Source organism: Tetrao urogallus, assembly GCF_951394365.1.
Source record: "Tetrao urogallus genome assembly, chromosome: 4".
NCBI lineage: Eukaryota > Metazoa > Chordata > Aves > Galliformes > Phasianidae > Tetrao > Tetrao urogallus.
Window position 1 is genome coordinate 62024715 of NC_136817.1, and position 17412 is coordinate 62042126.

Here is a 17412-nt window from a genome sequence, read left to right on the forward strand (position 1 = left end):
TTTCAAGCTCAAGAAGTCTGTTGGATCCCACATGCTTTGCCTATTTGGTAACCCCAGTAGATCTCTTTCAACTACTTGCCCTTGTAAAATTCCTACTTCCTCAATGCGCCTTGGCAAGGTGTTTCACCAGTGTCAGGTTCAGGGGAACCACCTCTTGGAACTGAACCTGGTTTCTATCAGCAGAAGGCCTCTAGCTCTTGTCTTAGAAGAAAGTGAACAGCCTGTCCCTGTTCACCCTCCTCACGGCACTCGAGTGTTCTGCGACTCCCTTAGATCACCCCTCAGCTGTCTGTTTTTACAGCTGAATTCAGTATTGATCACCAATTGTCACTGAAGTAGGTGCAAAGTTCGTTTTGTCTAAAATACTGATTGGAGATTAATGAAGTGTTGAATTAAAAGAGATTAATTAGCGTGTCTGAGTTTCAAGTTTTTATCTGTATGAGATCAGGATTTGATTTTCCAAAAGACACAAAAAGTGCAAAATGTGTCACGTGTCACCAAGCCCTCTCTTGGCTTTCACTGGTTTCATGTTGGTCTTGATTAGAGCAAAGCTCCTGATTTGCTGGAAGATACCTGTCTGTGCAAACAAGTGGCCTATATCTCAAGCAATTATTAGCAACACACTACTAAAACAATAAGAGGAAACAAACATGGGAAAAACATTTTAAAAATGCATCGTTATTTTAAGCATTTTCTCATAGTCACCATGCTACCACTGCTGTATTACAGTGTGTCCTGTAAGGATGATAAACAGTACGGTAGGATGCAACCTCCCGTACCGACCAAAAGGAGCAATCAGTACAGTAGAGCAGCATTTCCCCTTTACCCTTTTATCCTCAGGTCTCACTACGCCGACCTGCACTCTCTGCACTGTGGCTCTGCTGGCAGCTCAGCCCATCACACCATGGGATGGTTGCATCAGCTCCCAAGCCTGTTCACCCACTCCCACTCCAACTTTGGTTGCTGCCAGCTGTGTTTCCCTGGCACGGATACCTGGCCGCACTGTGAGCTGGGCTCGGGTAACCAGCTCGTTTCGTTCACTGCCATGAGAAAGAACATTCAGATACCATCGAGCACTGACAGCCTCACAATGCTATTGTGAATTCCCCAAGTATCCAACATTGTTACACCACCACGATTTTACCATGCTCTCAAGCTGGTTTTAATCTTGCAAGTTTTTAAAATAGCAGCTATTCTCACAGCTCACATCATCCTTCAGCCAGCCACACGCTGCATTGAGCCTATCGTTAACTAGGGTTTCCCTCAACAATAAGCACAAAATGGCTTTTTGGGGAAAAAAGAATTGAGGTTTGAAAGCTAATGGGTGCTATGTCCATTTATATCACTGGAGTGTTTAGTTTATTTAAAGCTTCAAGCTTTAAGAATCATATTTACTGCTGTAAAATTCTATGTAGCTCTTTCTTATATTACAAACAGATTTGAGTTTAAGGATCTGAGTAACAGTCTCCAGTATTCTCTGCTATTCAGAAACTTCACAATCCTTGGTAGATCTTAGCAAGAAGGGACAAAGAAAAATAATTTAATTAATTGTCACGGTAATGCCTCCTTGTGTGGCTCTGCAGCCCAGGAGCTATGGAATATGACTTTCTGAGTCCCAAAATAATTTCAAAGCAGTGAACCACCAGAAGATCTCAGTATATACACTCAATATTCTATCAGAGATGAACAAAGATCCAGCACTTTCCATGTACCCTCTTGCTTGTCCAGACTCATAACCTCTTCTCAAGAAAGAGGAAAAGAGGAAAAGAAGAATGTGGGAAAGCAATAAGCTCAGTAATATCTTTTCTTTCTCAGAACTGCCTGAGGCTAGAAGATGAACTGAAAGTATTACAGACAAGAAGGAGTGGCAATTAATTGCCTACTGAAAGAGCAGAAGAGAATCCACCTTCTCCCAAAGCCAAGTCACCAAGAGCACTGCTCAGTAGGGACCTGGATGGCCCTCTCACCACTATGTGATCAGTGCATGCATTCAGTACATGTTCCCTGCCATGGGAACACTACCAGTGTTGGCTACAGGAGCACATGTTATTTATTCCCAGCACAGGAAATTCAGGCCTCTTTTTTCTTTCTTGTGTAACAGATGTCTTACAGCCAGATCCAGTCAGATAATCCACCAGACAAAATCATAATCTCTTTACACCATTAGCTGATTTTACTTCTACTTCAAAAGTCTCTGAGCACAGGGAATCCTGTAGACCAGGAGAACATTAGAACATTAAAGTGAAATCATCTTAAATAAAAAGTTTGGGTAGGGGAATTTATAGTGAGTTTGTCTTTACTAAAGACAAGAAGAGTAGGGGCAGGAAATCATTATTTTAATTGTGCTGTGCAACAGAATAATCGCAGGGAAAATAATATATAAACAGTATGAGCACAAAAACAGATCGTTCAATACTTTCATTTAAATACCTTTTTCTCATTCTACAGGTTCTAACTCATATCAAAACAGACTGTCTGGTAGGCTCGTTGAAGGCAACGGGTACTGAAAAAGGCTTAAAACTTGCAGAAACATGTCCCTAAGGCATATCCCCAGTGCTGCTGGTGCCAGGCAAAAATACCAGAGCTCATAATTAAAAGCAGACATTTTAAACAAAAGTAGCTTTATACTGATTCTCAGTGCCCTTACTCTTCTCACTCTTGACAGCAATCAGAGATGGAAGGTCTGATGTCCTATAAACTCCAGTCCTCATCCTCCCTTGGCAGGATCTCAGTTCAGAGATGTAACCTTCCAAGCTGAGGTTCCCTTCAGAGTCATCGCAGGAGCGTGTTCCGGTGTCTTCCAGTTTGACCCCATCCACATCAATAATCCTGTTCACAGGCAGTTCTTTACCGAGGCTCTCCTTCACACCTGCAGGATTAATGCTTCTGCTGGCCTTTGCTTTGAGAGATGTCTGCTCGCCAGGGTTCCCTGAAGTCCCCTGCGAATCTTTTCTCTTTTTGTGGTTTGCACCTGATAGAAGAATTAGAAACAAAAAAACCACAAAACAGAAGAGTTACGTATCTTCCGGGTTCGAACAATTTCCACACTGCAACCTGCTCTGAGGTCCTAAAGGTAGATCAGCAGCTGAGATGCTCCTCTGCCCATCACAAGTTGCGGGCGCCCCATCCCTAGAGGTGTCAAGGCCAGGTTGGGTGAGGCCCTGGTCAAACTGATCCAGTGCCTGACCCAGAGGTTGTCAACTTTGTCCATGGCCAGGAGGTTGGAACAGGATCATCTCTGAGGTCCTTTCCAACACAAGCCATTCTGTAATTCTGTCTATGAACATGGAGACCTCCCGAAGTATCAAGCAAGAAACTGAACAGATCTCAAAGGCATATGTAATGCCAATGTAGATCTGACTTAATTTAGCATTATTTAGCACAACTCCATTTAAAAAATAACTACTTGGTGTAAATTTGTACGCGCCTAGAACAAAACTCTCACACAAGCAAAACCAAACGTGAAGGACGAGGATACAAATTCCAGTGGGGCAGAAAGGGAAATGCTCCTTGTTTGAATTGACCTCTAACACCAGATTCCTGCTGAGATACCATTTTATTTGGCTAGATGCTAATCTTTCCCTAAGAGATTTAGGATGATTTGAGGTTTCAGTTTGCTGTGCTGAAATGCGGAGTATCAACTAGGAGGCAAAACGACAAAGCTGGCTTTAAAATCTTCTATGCTTGATCTGTATGCTGTTTTTGTTAGAAAAATAATTAACTAATAATTATGAATATAATCATCTTTATTGAGGACTTTTTGATGTGGAGAAAGAGGAAGATGAAAAGGACAAAAAAGCAATTTCGTATCGTTTAATCAAATCACTGCAGGGCCTTTTCAAGGATTAAAACTTTTCATGTAATGAAAATAAGTTAAAATTTTAAGTAATACAATATTATGATAGTGCTTTAGCTAATGCAGCCCCTTCCACCAATAATTCATATGTTCCACATCAGTAATGCTTGTTTTTTTTCCACATCTAGAGGAATGATATCAAATTCCAAACAAGTCAGCCAAGAAACAAATCAGCAGAGAGAAGGCAAAAAGCTTTCTCAGACCTGTTAGCCCAGCAATTACAGCTAAACTGTAATGGGACTGTATTAACATTTCATGTTTACTTCTCCATGCAGCAAATTGAACATCAGGTTAACTCTAACTGCTGTTTGCACGGCTGTGGTGTAAAATGCTATTCTTGTACTCTTGAATGTTTGTCTTACAGAGCTGTAATGAATGGGGATTTGGATCTTTTTAATCGACTGCTCCGTGCCCTTTCAGGAAGTCTCTGACTCTCCTTTCATGTTGTTTAAGAAGGGATATTCATTTCTAAAAAGCTGTACTAATGATGAATCACAACAAACAGTTTGCACTGAGAGAGCATGAGTCATATCAATCTTATTATTAAGAACACATCCTACCAAATGCAGTGCAGAGCAAGGACAGTGATGGTGTGGTAAGGTACCAAAGCACTGTAGAACTTCAAGTTCAGTACCAAACTGAAGGTTTCTGCAAAGGCCTTTTGGCATTCACAGGGCTCAGCAAACATCTCTGGAAACTCGTGCTGAGGAACACTACAGAAGGTGTGTTACTGTATTTCTTTGGCTGCTAGGCCTTTCTACATCTGCAGATAAGGAACGCCAACAGAAGGCTTAGAACTGCAGTGTCAATGGAGCAACTGGGCTTTCAAGTTGCCTATTGGGAACAAAGCAAAAATTAGGCCACTGTTAGCTCTCGGGTTTCACAAGGCATAAGCTCATCTGATGAGGAATAAGCTTGTATTAGGAGCAGCTTTTTCTACTAATGGCTTTATTAGGAGTAATCCTTTTGAAGAACCTAATAAATCACTACCAGACATGGGAGGGAAACACAGAGAGCCTTATCTGAAATACTGGTTCAGAAGAATGCAGAACTTCTGAGGGATAATATTGTGAAGCTGATTTCTCTTTTCCTTGCAGGGTAGAAAAGACCTTGGCTCATCCATGCCAAGGAGGAAGGTGATTTCAGGAGTAGTGCTACACTGGAAAAGTACTACCTTGCTTTTTTCCCCAATTTTTCAAAACAAAACATTTACAAAGGAAGCGAGGCCACTTAGCACAAGCAATAAAAGCTCGTCAGGATTTGCATGGCATCTTCCTGAATATGATTCGTCAGACACTTCACCTAAATCCAGAACGGACAGAACCCAGCTCTTACAGCTTTAGTTGCACAGACCAATTTCCATTATGACTGCAACAGCAAAATCCCATCAGTCGGTAATCTTTGTCTCCACTGCTAAGTACTTGTGCATTTGAGCCTGGTAATATGTTCCACCTGGTTTAAAGCTGCTAAAATGGAGACCTGCACACAGGCCTGCATTTTTCAAAAGGTAAATGATCAGGCAGCATCTTGGCTGATCTCCCAATCTCCATTACCAATATTTCTCCTTTCCTGACATTCAATTTAAAGCTATTTTAACATTAAGGTTATGGAAAACCCGCCTCTGCCTCTATGGATGTAGACAAAGGGAGTTTTTGTTCTTCTGCATAAAATAATCCTCATGATCTAAGTAAAATCTACACAAGATACTGGAAGACATTGCCTTCCAAGTAGTTTAACACCAGTGGAGCATCTGGCCAAGTTCCAGGCAAAGATGAGATCACAAGAAAACTGGGTATTTCAGCAACGCTGACCATCAGATGTCGATAATAGGATAAAATAACCATAACTCCAATGGAGATGTTAGGATTTGATTCATCCACATCTTCCAATGGATGTGATGCAAATGCTGATAATATTTCTGTGCTGCAGTTATTAGGTCCATTTATATTCAAGGTGCCATTCTAATTATGATTGACTTCTTATAGGACAATTTAGATCAGATCTGAAATTCAGCACGTCTTGGTGATCAATATTAGAACCAGTTCCACTCACATCATTTTTTAAATAAATATAAGCAGTTGTTTCACGTGAGTTCTGTGTACTTCATATTTCAGTCCATACTTAGTGAATTGCTTATATGATGGAATGTTAAGTACTGTTCCAATCCCATTTCTATACAGACACCTATTCCATCTAGCTGCATCATTTCACTTCAAATTCTGGCTTTGCTAAAATACTATTTTTCTTGTCAAAATCTTCTACTGTATAGATGGCTCTTGGTTTTACTGTAAGATAAAAAGGATATTCTGCTCATTAATATTCCCAGGCATTCAACTTCTAACAGAGAGGATCGGATTTTCAACTAAATATAATGAGCTCATTTAATGATTGTGCAGTGACTTAGAACAGATAAGAATCTGTTTGAAGTATTCCATAACACATATAGCTCTTGTGAAGAGAAATCACCAGTGTTTTCAGGAGCTACTATTGAAAGCATACCAACAAGCATACCACCAACAAATGCTATTAGTCATTTTCAAATGACAGATCCAAATTCATAGACTGGTGCGTTCTGTAATTTGGGAGTCTGTGCAGATACTGCTCTCATCATTCATCCAGTACAATTGTCCCAAGGCCATCACGTGCTAGCTCAGAGAGATTATTTTTTTCCATAAGACCCAATAAAGAGCTTTGTGGTGCTCATTTCAGCAGGTGTTCCCCTGGATGAAATATTTCAGTATGAGCATCCCTTTTCCTTAAGCTATGTGCACTTGGGCAGTTTTGCTCTGGGAAATGGCACTCTCTCTTCTTCTTCTGAACTGCTGTGAAATGGAACTTCAAAAACTTCACAGCTTCCCAGCTGTGTCTGGATGAGGAGCTACGAGATATCGTTTAGTGGCTTGTGATAACAGTGGTAATGGGAGGACGGTTGGACTAGATGATCTTGTAGGTCCTTTCCAACCTTGTGATTCTATGGATTCTTTTAAGTGGTGGAAAAATGATTTCCACGCTGGTTGATGCACTGTTATCAGTGTAAGCATGTTTCTTTCAAAGTTTGTCAAGTGATTTGTGATTCTGAGGGGAAGAGAATACTTTACATTCAGAGTTCCGCAGGTTAAATTCCCCTTCAAAAATTTCCTTCCTTTCATCTCTTAACTGCCATAATCCCTGAGGAAAACAGGATCTAATATAAATGTTCCTAACTACAGCTTTTGCTTAATGTTTCCTAAGGAAATTTGACTTAATAAGCTGTATTTCATGATAAAACAGCCGCATCATATGGTTGGTGCCTTGAAATCTGACTCTCAAACCATGATGGCATCAAGCTGAGAAAATTGATTATCCTACAAGGTAACTGCATTCTGCATATTAGTCTTCCATTTGCTTGTGCACTGGAAAGTTCTGGAATACATTTGCAGCATTAAGCCTGGAATCACAGGTTGGACAAAAATTCTTTCACTGCTCTCATCTCAAAAGTATTCGCAAGACCAAAGCAGAGGGCATTATTTGGAAAGAAAAAACTGAACACAACACAGAAAAAGGAGCTGGTGAGAATGCCACCACGCAGACCGATGCATGTAATGAAGAGAACAAACAAGGCAGGCACACGGTGTTCGCTGATCTCACAACAGCAATGGTAGGCTCCTCCACACATCACTCCAAGGCCAGGGGCAGTCTGAGGTGAAATAAATTGAAAAGCTCTGAATTCTGAGTCAGACTGCCTTACAAGCCCTCAGTAACTCTGGGCAATTTGAAATTCCTGTTTTCCAAGCGTGACATGACAAAACTTCTCTGCAGCAGTCTACCAATATTCATCCCTCTTTGAGATCTTCCAGTATTTTGCCTTTCCATTAGTTCTTTTTACAAGTCAGTTTAATTGACTGCTGAGAGTAATATATTGGGAAATAGTGGACTGAATAACATGAATCAGTCCATTTAATCTGCCATTTGCTATGTTATTTTTCTATTAAGAGATTCTAAGATGTGGTTCAGCAGGGCTACTAGTTTAACTTCAAGCAATAACTAAGTTCATTGCACTGTCCAAATGTAAGTCATGCTTTTGAATAGATCTGGTTTTAGCCTGTGTGCCTTTGGTTCAAAGAGAGGTTGCAATTTTTTATCCAATCAGCAAGATAATTTGCTAATTCCTTCTACAATGTGTATTGTGCTGCTTGGCTGAAATCAGCTTGCATTTCAAATAATTATCCCTCAAGGCCTTCCTCACTTCCCAGTTGTCTACTCCTAGCATAATTCTCCTTCTCCTCTGCTTATTATTGATCTCTGTCATGTACTACATGTAATTCTCCCATTTAATCATGCTCTGATTAAAAGGAGATTAACAGATTCTGCCCTTAGCATTGCTGGATCCCTTCGTATACTTCTTTATATTGATCCAAAAATCCAATTACCTTCTATAAAATTACATATAGCCATAAGGATGTAACTAACTGCTGGACAAGAACCTTTGTTAGAAATTATTAGTTACAATAATTGCACATTTTTTCATTATAATCCCTTTCTTCTTATTTTTCCTTGTATGCTTTCACTTCTGTGCTTATCTTGATTTGCAGAGGAAAAACATTGCTGGATTTTCTCTAAAATATGCCACATGAATTAAGGAGTTATGTAAAATATCAGTTACATACACTATTACAGAATTACAGAATAAATAATAATAAATTACAGAATTTATTACAAAAATAAGCTTACTTTGCATTCTTCTGCAAAACGTATGTGTGAGTTTTTAATCTCCTTAACTATCACCAAGCTGATTGCACTGAGGATTTATTACCCTTAAAGCCGAAAAGTTTAGCAGACAAAAAAAGTCCCAGAAATCCAGCTTCTATTATCCGATTCCTTCATTACAATGTCCTGCATCCTTTCTGTGAATAATGAAGAAGAGCAGTGGGGATTTTTTTTGACACTGGGAACAATAGCCAGCCCCAGGCTGAGTCCACCCAGCATTCTATTTCTGCATCCGCTTTCAAGGAGAAAAATCCTCGCACTGGTAATAACCACCCTGCTTCTCAGAGCTCTTTCCAATAAGAAAGGAAGTGAGTTAATTTTGAAGATGATACTGCTCATCTATTTCAGAAACAAGGAGATTCTTCAGAATAAATTAAATACCTGTTTTATACATACAAGTATATGGCCTAAATTCATCCCTTATCTTACAGATCCATGCTATTTAAGTATTACTGCAGAAAGCTCACCCTGTTTTTGCTCCTCCTGGCTGGCTCTTTATCTTCACATAGTCATAGAACACCCTGAGTTGGAAGAGACCCATTAGGATCACAGAGTCCAACTTCTGGCTCCACATGGGACTGCTACCCAAAAACCTGACTGTATGTCTGAGAGCGTTGTCCAGATGCTTCTCAATGACATTACCCCAATCATGATACCCAACAACCCATTTTGTATCTATACAGAGATTTTTAAATACATTTTTATTCGCTTGAATTGCTCCATCAATTCAAACCCACTCAAATAAATACCTTCCTACTCGGAAGGCAATTCTAACTGTAACTTCATCTCAAGCATTTTTCTCACCTGGATAGGGAACGTGCTTAACCATCTGGGAAAAACTGATGGACATGGAGGACAACATTTAAAGTACCTGCACTACACTATGCAATTTAAAAAAATTAAACCCAGAGAGATTAAATCAGTAGTTTAACACTTTTGGAAACAAATGCATTACTCCAAGCCAATTACACCCAACAATAATTATTTCTTCTGCAGCTAGATATCAGCAACATTATATGTAGAAGCATTAAGTGTATTTCAGAAGTAATCTTCCTATCCAGAAAGCTCCAATTTTTGATGTGGGATATTTTCCAGAACTACTAGGCTCATTCAAAAGTAAAGAATACTTCTCTTGCTGAGTAACACAACTAGAATTAGGACAATTCTTGTGCTGATCTGATAATGTGTACTTCATAGCTAAATAATACTACAGTAATACTTGCTCTACTTATTTAGCATTAAGATGTGTTTGAAAAATTATTCTCAAAAGCTCTGAGCTGCAGCCCTAAGTTGTCTGTTTTCTGTCATTTACTTCGCCTTCTCGATCTTCAAATGAAGACTACTCAAGAGTTCCTCCTTACAGGGAAACATTCACCGCAACGGGCCTGGCTTTGTACCACCCCTGTGGGGTCAGCCAGTTGTCCCCAACCCAACACTTGTGCACAAGGGGCTGCTTTGCACACCCCGGCCCCCTCCCTGCAGATATAAACCTGACACGCACACTTTCAGTGCAAGCATGCATGCCACATCAATTTGAAATGAAGCCACTTCAAATTACATGGTCACCGTTTTTCATTTCCTCCTACCATTTTAATGTAATAAACCAATCAAAAACACATTTTCCATTGAGAGGAGATAATGAATGGATAACCATTAAGGCACTTAAAAAAGCACCCATTATTAAAGATTTTGTCCTTTTAGAAATTGATTATTGACTGGAGATAGCTTCCAGCATTCTTTATTGTGATTGCTATACATCATTTAATAGTCTTTCCATGCAAACTCCATGAAATCACAAAAATAGAAAACTTTTTCACAAATTCAGGGTTTTTTTGTAGATTACAGTTCCTGTAAAATAGTGAGAATAGTGTAAAATAGAGTTAGTGTGTGCACCAAGATTGTAAGAGAGAAGAAAGGTGTTTTCCACAATCTAGTTTTTCTTATTCCTCAAAAAAAAAAAAAAAAAAAAAAAAAAAAAAAGTTTGTCACAATACAGAGAAACTGAGATTTTAGTTTTGCAAAACTTCATTTGATTACTTAAAGGTCTCAGGTGACTATGACAGAAAAAATAAAACACAATCACCAGAAAAAGTAGAGTATATTGGGTGGAACGCATGAAAATTCAAATCTGTAAAGGAAATCCTAAAATAATTCAATACATAGGATATTTGTAATTTACTGTGGAAAAGCCTGCATGAGGGAAAATGCAACAGGACATGAACTACTCCATTATATTTGACAGAGGCCCACAGCTATGTGGGAACACAGTGACTTTTAGGAATAGGTCATTCTGTGCCCTGTAGAACACAAGGAGGCCTAGGTAACAGCACCACAAGCTTCTCAGCAGTACTTATTTATTTATTTATTTATTTATTTTAATTAGGCTTCACAGTACTGTTATGTAGGACTCCCCTCTGAGAATGAGAACCATTAAATCTCCAGTACCCATTCAACCCTTCATTTTTCACCCACGATTACCAAATAAAGAGGTTGCTATATTGGTCGCTCCACAACAAATGAACTGAAATCACCAGTTCATTTCTTAAGGACAAGGGAAGAAATGCTTGAGTTTAAAATAAGAAAAGTAATGAATATAAAGTTTAGCCCAGGAACCCAGAGACAGAAGAGGCTCTCCTTTCAGGAGTTCTTTCAAGACTCATTTAAAAGAAATCTTCTTTCTTAGCTGCCTTGTGATGCCAGTGTAAATGCTCAGGATTTAATATGTGACCTCTATCAGCACCTCAAGACAGTACTTGCCTTTGATATTTAAATTATTAACAAATACCATGTTTGTCTTCTTTGTCTCATGGCAATTGCTAGTTCATATAAATTAATCTGGTTTTTGTTGTTGGTTTTTTTTTTTTATTTGAAGACAATTTCAATCATGATTCTTAATCCAGAACTAAGAGAACCATTTTTAAATAATGAAGAAAATCAAAGCTTAAAACCAGTTTGCATAACTAGGTCTATAATTTATTACTCCTGAGAGAACAAAGATACAAAATACATGTGAAAGCTACACAAAGATTTCTACAAAGTAAAAAGTAGAAAGTGGGAAAAGAGAAGGCTACAGTTCAGTGGTTACACGGAAATGTATGGCATGCATTAAAATACTGTAAATTCATGAAGTTTTTTTTTTAAGTGCAAATGGGGTTTGTTTTACACAGTTCTCACTGAAAAATAATGCAAATTGATACCTATGTTGTACACTCATCACATTACCAGAAAGACACCAACACAAATCTATGCATATACACATCAATATGTCTGAAGTACATTTTCTGGTTTTGTGTTTGTAGGCACTGTTTACAAGTCTGTTCAATACTCAGTTTCAGAAATTAATTGGTAGCGCTGATAGAACATTTCTCAAATACTACTAACAAAGGAATTTGTTGTTTCAAATATCAAGAGGATGAAATAATTTGCATTGCCATTTATAAGCATCCAACAATCGAAGTATTTACAAATCAGCAACCGTACAGATAAAGAACAGTATCAAATACTCTGTGTAAAAAGATAAATAATTAAAATGTATATTCCCACATCACAAAGAAATGTGATCATACAAATTATGGCACCATATGTTTGTGAAACATCAAAAATAAATGTAGCACAGATATCTCTTCTTATATTTTACATCAAAATGTACAGTACAATGACTGTAAAATGTCAATGGCAAAACACCCACAGTCTTCAAACTCTTGTTTCTGGTAATAGCAGATATAACTGGAGTCCAAGTTTATAAAGAAATTTCGTATTTCAGCCTTGGGCTAATATTGCTCTGTGATATTGCTAGACCACAAAACTTGCATCCTAAAAAAAGTTACATAATTTCTTTAAAATAATCTAATAGAAAGAGCTATTTTGTTATGACTGTTCTGGGGAAAGTGTGATAGACATAACCTACTTCCCTGGGTAGCAAAATATGAGTCAAAAAAAAAAAGAGAAAGTTTTATTTCTGACTAAAAATATCTAATTCTGTTAGAGTTGATTTACCATTTAAGATTTATCTATTTCAGATTTTAATGATATACAATCCTGCAATTTCCAAAATGTAACCAGGGATCCTTCTAAAGCACATAAAATTCCAAACCGTAACTGTGCATCTCATAATGACAAATGGATCAGAAAATCTGGAATGCAATAGTGTAACAGTGTTACGCAGCTCAAAATGCTGATAATCTGTTCTGCATCCCTTGGGTAAAGAACAACATAATTATAGCATACGGAGGTACTTTAAAGGTTTGTCTGCACGTGTCAATTTGTGGCCACATGCCAATTCCAAACAAATGCACATTTTTAAAGGCAACAGGAAATACTACAGTTAAGACAGACTAAGGCAAAGAAAATCTTTTTTGGAAAAAAAAAAAAAAAAAGAAAAAAAAAATTAAGGTGCAGAGAGATTTTCTTTCTTGTTTTAATAGGTTCAAATACTGATCAGCAGTACCAAGGAAAAGTAGTTTTACATAAAACGAAAAACTATTAAAATCTAGAAATACCTGAATTGGATCTTTGAAATCCAGATTTTTCCTGATTACCTGCAGAAGGAGTTGGGGGTGGACAGTTGGCTTCCGTGGGTTTACTGACGTCTGACGGCTCTGGTGGCGGTGGTAGCAAAGTGCTGTTAGGGCTACAAATATCTCCTTCAGCAACAAGAGTCAAGTCTGCCACATTCTCATCGTCTATCATCTGTATGCCTTCAGCCTGTAATTCTCTTGACTGCCTTTTCCATATTGTTGCACTGTTCTCGTGTGCATGTGGAATTGGAGACAATGCAGTATTAAAAGGAACACTGAAACTCTTCCGACTGTGGAGTGCTGTCAAAGCAGCTTTATGTTTATTTTCTGAATAAGCCATTTTCTTAACTGAATTTTCATTGTAGCTTTGTATGGTCTCCTGTTTTCCACTTGGTGATGTACATCCATCCTTTTCATCATTTTTTGAAACTTGCCTGCTGAGGCCTTTAGGGCCTATTGGAGTAGATGAGGATGGTTCTGGTCCAGTGGGTGGTAAACGAAGAAAGTCAGGAAGAATAAGGTCTTCTTTCCTTAGCAGTCCACGTTGGTCATCTGCTCTGTTACTTTGAGCTTTGGATATGAGTTCAAAAAATTCTATTGGGGAAAAACCCAAAATTGACAAGTTTTTGTCAGAAAGTGCAATGCCATTAAAACGTAAATTTTCAGAACATTTATTTTCCATGAAGATCTTCAATTCTTTCAATGCTGCCTTGAAATAAGATCCCGTGTTAATTAGGAACTTTTTCAATTGCAGCAATGTTCACTAGCATCTCTATAATTAAGACCATCAGGATTGCTATTGTAAGAGTTTCGCAGTTTGTAACAGCTGCAATTCACTGAGCCTTGAACACATCTTCTATTTTTATTTCCTATTTTACATGTTTAATAAATCTGTACACATACAGGTTTTTTTGTTGTTTTGTTTTTTTTTTTCTTTCTAATTCTTTATACAAAACAAGGCTCTGTTCTTACTAACAATGGGTTCATGTTTTATGTTCTGGATGGTACTTTACCCATCTTAACTCAAAAATAGTCATGCCATTTGAAAGCTCAGATTCAGAATGTTGTAAACTTCTTTGTTATATTGAGTTTTTTCTCAGTTTAATAATATTTTATCACAGTTCAAATTCAGTTCATGGTGTAGTTTTAATCCAGGATGTTATCATCACAGAGCATGATCAGATGATGATTTAATTAATCCCATTTTACTCTGCAGTGCAGTGAATTGGTAGCATATAGGTAGTCAATAACCATGAAAAGAGCTATTAATAAGAATGATGGGGCAAGGATTTTTATAGAGTTTTTAACAGAATTACAAGTGATTTACTGATCATGTCTTTACTGATGCCCAATGCTTTAATGTTTCTATATATAAATAACATCCATAGTAAAACATCATTGTTCTAGAAAGCCTCAAAACTTGGCAACAAGAAACTTATATGTCATAAGCTGAGAATCATAACACTCCTCAAAAAAGAAGCATTGCAACAATAGACAAACTCTTTGGTACTAATTATATAAAAATATGTAACTCTTAATATATAGGGTCTCTGCATATCCTATTTTTTTTTTTTTTTTCAAGAAAAAAGCACTGAGATACAGAATATTAAAGATACTTAGAAATGCCATCTCCAACAGATGAATTAAAATCAACAGAAACACTGTTCAAAGCAAGAGCCATTACAAAAGAGAAGCACAGACTATTAGTGTTAATCTAGCATAATACAAAGTCACGCATTTGCACCGGTACGACCTTATTGATAATCTAATCCTATTTGGCAGGCTTTGAAATGTATGTATAAAAATGTTTTTTTTTAAAACATGCTTTGTCAAATGCCATATAATCTGAACGTAGCCAAGATGGAAGCTTCAAAATGCTTCTTATTGCCAAAGTTTTGCAAAATGGCAGTATGCGTATTAAAACATGCAACATTTCTGAAAAGTGTCATACAAAAACATTCCTTTCTTAAATTTCAAACTTCATAAGACAAGGTTTGGGTTGGTTGGTTTGTTTTTTTTTTTCCATTAAAAAAAAAAAAAACAGTCTACAACATTGTGCAATATTTTCCAAACTTGGACAATTTCACAAAATTCAAAATAAAATGTAAAAGCCTCGAATTCTGAAGTTTTCAAATTATGTTAATGTTTTACTCAGCCCTAGGAAGAAAAATGAAGATATTAAAATATTGAAAACAAATAAACAAAATAGTAAGCAACAGAAAATAATTTAAAATGCACTAATATTTTCTAATAACACTTATGCTAACAAACATCTATTTTACAGTAAAAGCATCAGTTGCATTTTTTTTCCATTCCAGTCAGTGGATATCTATTCACAGGTGAACATTCATTTGCTCTATAACTATGCATAACCAGGCTTTGGATATGCATATTAGTTAACATTAGCAGTAAATACCAACATATAGGTTAAGTATATCCTCTGATGTGTATATTTTTTTTGCTACCCTAGGGCAGAGGGTGGTATGTCAACATATCTACTGCTACACCATTTTTATTCCTTTCACTCCCATCAACATCCTTCTCTTAAGAATTCAGTTCCAATGCCTTCAATAACACTTTTACTTATTTCTGCTTGTAACTATCTTTTCAGAGCAGTTACTGAATGTGAGCTAAGCTTCTGCTCTTACTCCACAGTCATCATCAGATTGTGCTGCCCTTACTGTAACCGACCAAAGCAAAACATTTCAAAAACTGCTACCTGAGTAAGTTAGGGTCCACACAATTGTGCAGAACACCTTTCACTTCTACAGAATCTTATGTAAAGATGCACAGAAAGACAAGTTTCTACATACCTTGCAAAGTTGCAAGGAGCATCCAATGGGATATTCAGCTGCAACTGTGTAACCAATTTCTTTTCATTCTACTTGGAATTAGGCATCTTTCACTTTTGAAAATTCCACTCGGCATTTATGTCTATCTTTAGGTACTGCATAAACTATATCTGTTTTTTTATGTAGTCTTAAAATTTTACCTTCAGCTTCAAAAGCTTTATAATTCAAACAGTATCAAACAAAAATACAAAGCTCATGACAGATTTTCAAAATGCAGTATTAAACACACAATACTTTTTCCTACACAGACATAAAATTCTAATTTTTCCAAGATTATTTATGCCATTACATAAGCTATATAAAATTCACATACCCTCTGCTTCATCCAAATTTATTTTCTGACATTTTTTTTTCCCAATCTTTGCAATAGATTCTTCTCTCTTTGACAGCCGGACTTCCCTAGCATTTTTTCCATTTTCGCCTTTCATTTTGATAGAATTAGACTTTCCTAGAGTTCTTCCCTCTCCCTGCATTAGAAGGAAAGTTAAGGTATACTACTTACATTTAGGCTATATCATTATGTTCATAATACAGTCTAAGCAAACAAAAAGTTATTTTGAAAACACCACCACAATCAATGTCTTAGTTTAATCTTGATTACTGCAAAAACACATTTGCCTTAACACTGGCCAAAAACATATAAATCATAGAACATTGTTTACTTTGAAAAAATCACATTACAGAAAGGACCTTTGAATTTCAGAGTGACTCAATAATTTTTAAGTACAGATAAACTTACGATGCCAAAATAAATAAATAATACAAATAGAGAAAGCTATTGGATTCATCATGAAGACAGAAGTTCTCACAGATAAATGCTATTGACAGTGGAAATATCCCAGATGAATTACAACTATGCTCTATCTTGTTACACAATTTGGCTGATTCAAAATCATGGATAAATGCAACTTTCAGTATACAGTTCCAGAAGGAAACGAAAGATGAACTGAAGGACAAAAATCATTGCAGAAGACTTACAGTAGATACTTGATTTCTTGAAGTAGTTACAGTTGCACTCTGTTTTACAGATGCACCTTTTTGTTTATCTGTAAACACTAAACACAAACATTGCTTCTATAACTACAAATTCATAATTTCCCAAAGTAACAGTTAAGTGACAATGATGCACAAAACAGACTTTTTGCTTTAAAATTTCACAAAGGTATACTCAGAAAATAGCTATCACAGCTGATATCCCTGACACTTCCACTCTCAAAGCCTACAAGAACCTCCCTCTCATCTTCAATTTTTCCTTAAACTAGCAGTACTTTCAAAGTATAAGGACTCTGAAGTTTCATTTACATTCTCCTAAATTTACTGTTAATTTAGAGGAAATAGGTTTCAAATCTCAGTTTCAAATTCAGTCTCTAATTCACAAATTTAGAAAGTCCAATTGCAACAAGTTTTTAAAAATCATCAAAAAGAAAAGACCACTGAAAGG

General features: G+C 37.0%; 1 protein-coding gene across 3 annotated transcripts in view; it reads right to left on the reverse strand.

The window, feature by feature from the left end:
* Window positions 1-2184: 2184 nt before the first annotated feature.
* The window catches only part of RGS12 (regulator of G protein signaling 12), a gene marked incomplete at both ends in the record, with an annotated part of 75720 nt that continues 60492 nt past the window's right edge, over window positions 2185-17412 (reverse strand). Inside the window, 5 exons of one of the 3 annotated variants that reach the window (XM_079534071.1) lie at window positions 2185-2210; window positions 2648-2971; window positions 13102-13713; window positions 16285-16438; window positions 16950-17026. In XM_079534071.1, the coding sequence (XP_079390197.1) occupies window positions 2185-2210; window positions 2648-2971; window positions 13102-13713; window positions 16285-16438; window positions 16950-17026 (1193 nt within the window). Of the gene's footprint in view, window positions 2211-2606; window positions 2972-13101; window positions 13714-16284; window positions 16439-16949; window positions 17027-17412 lie in introns of those variants that run through there. The other 2 variants (XM_079534070.1, XM_079534069.1) reach the window with 2 other exon arrangements.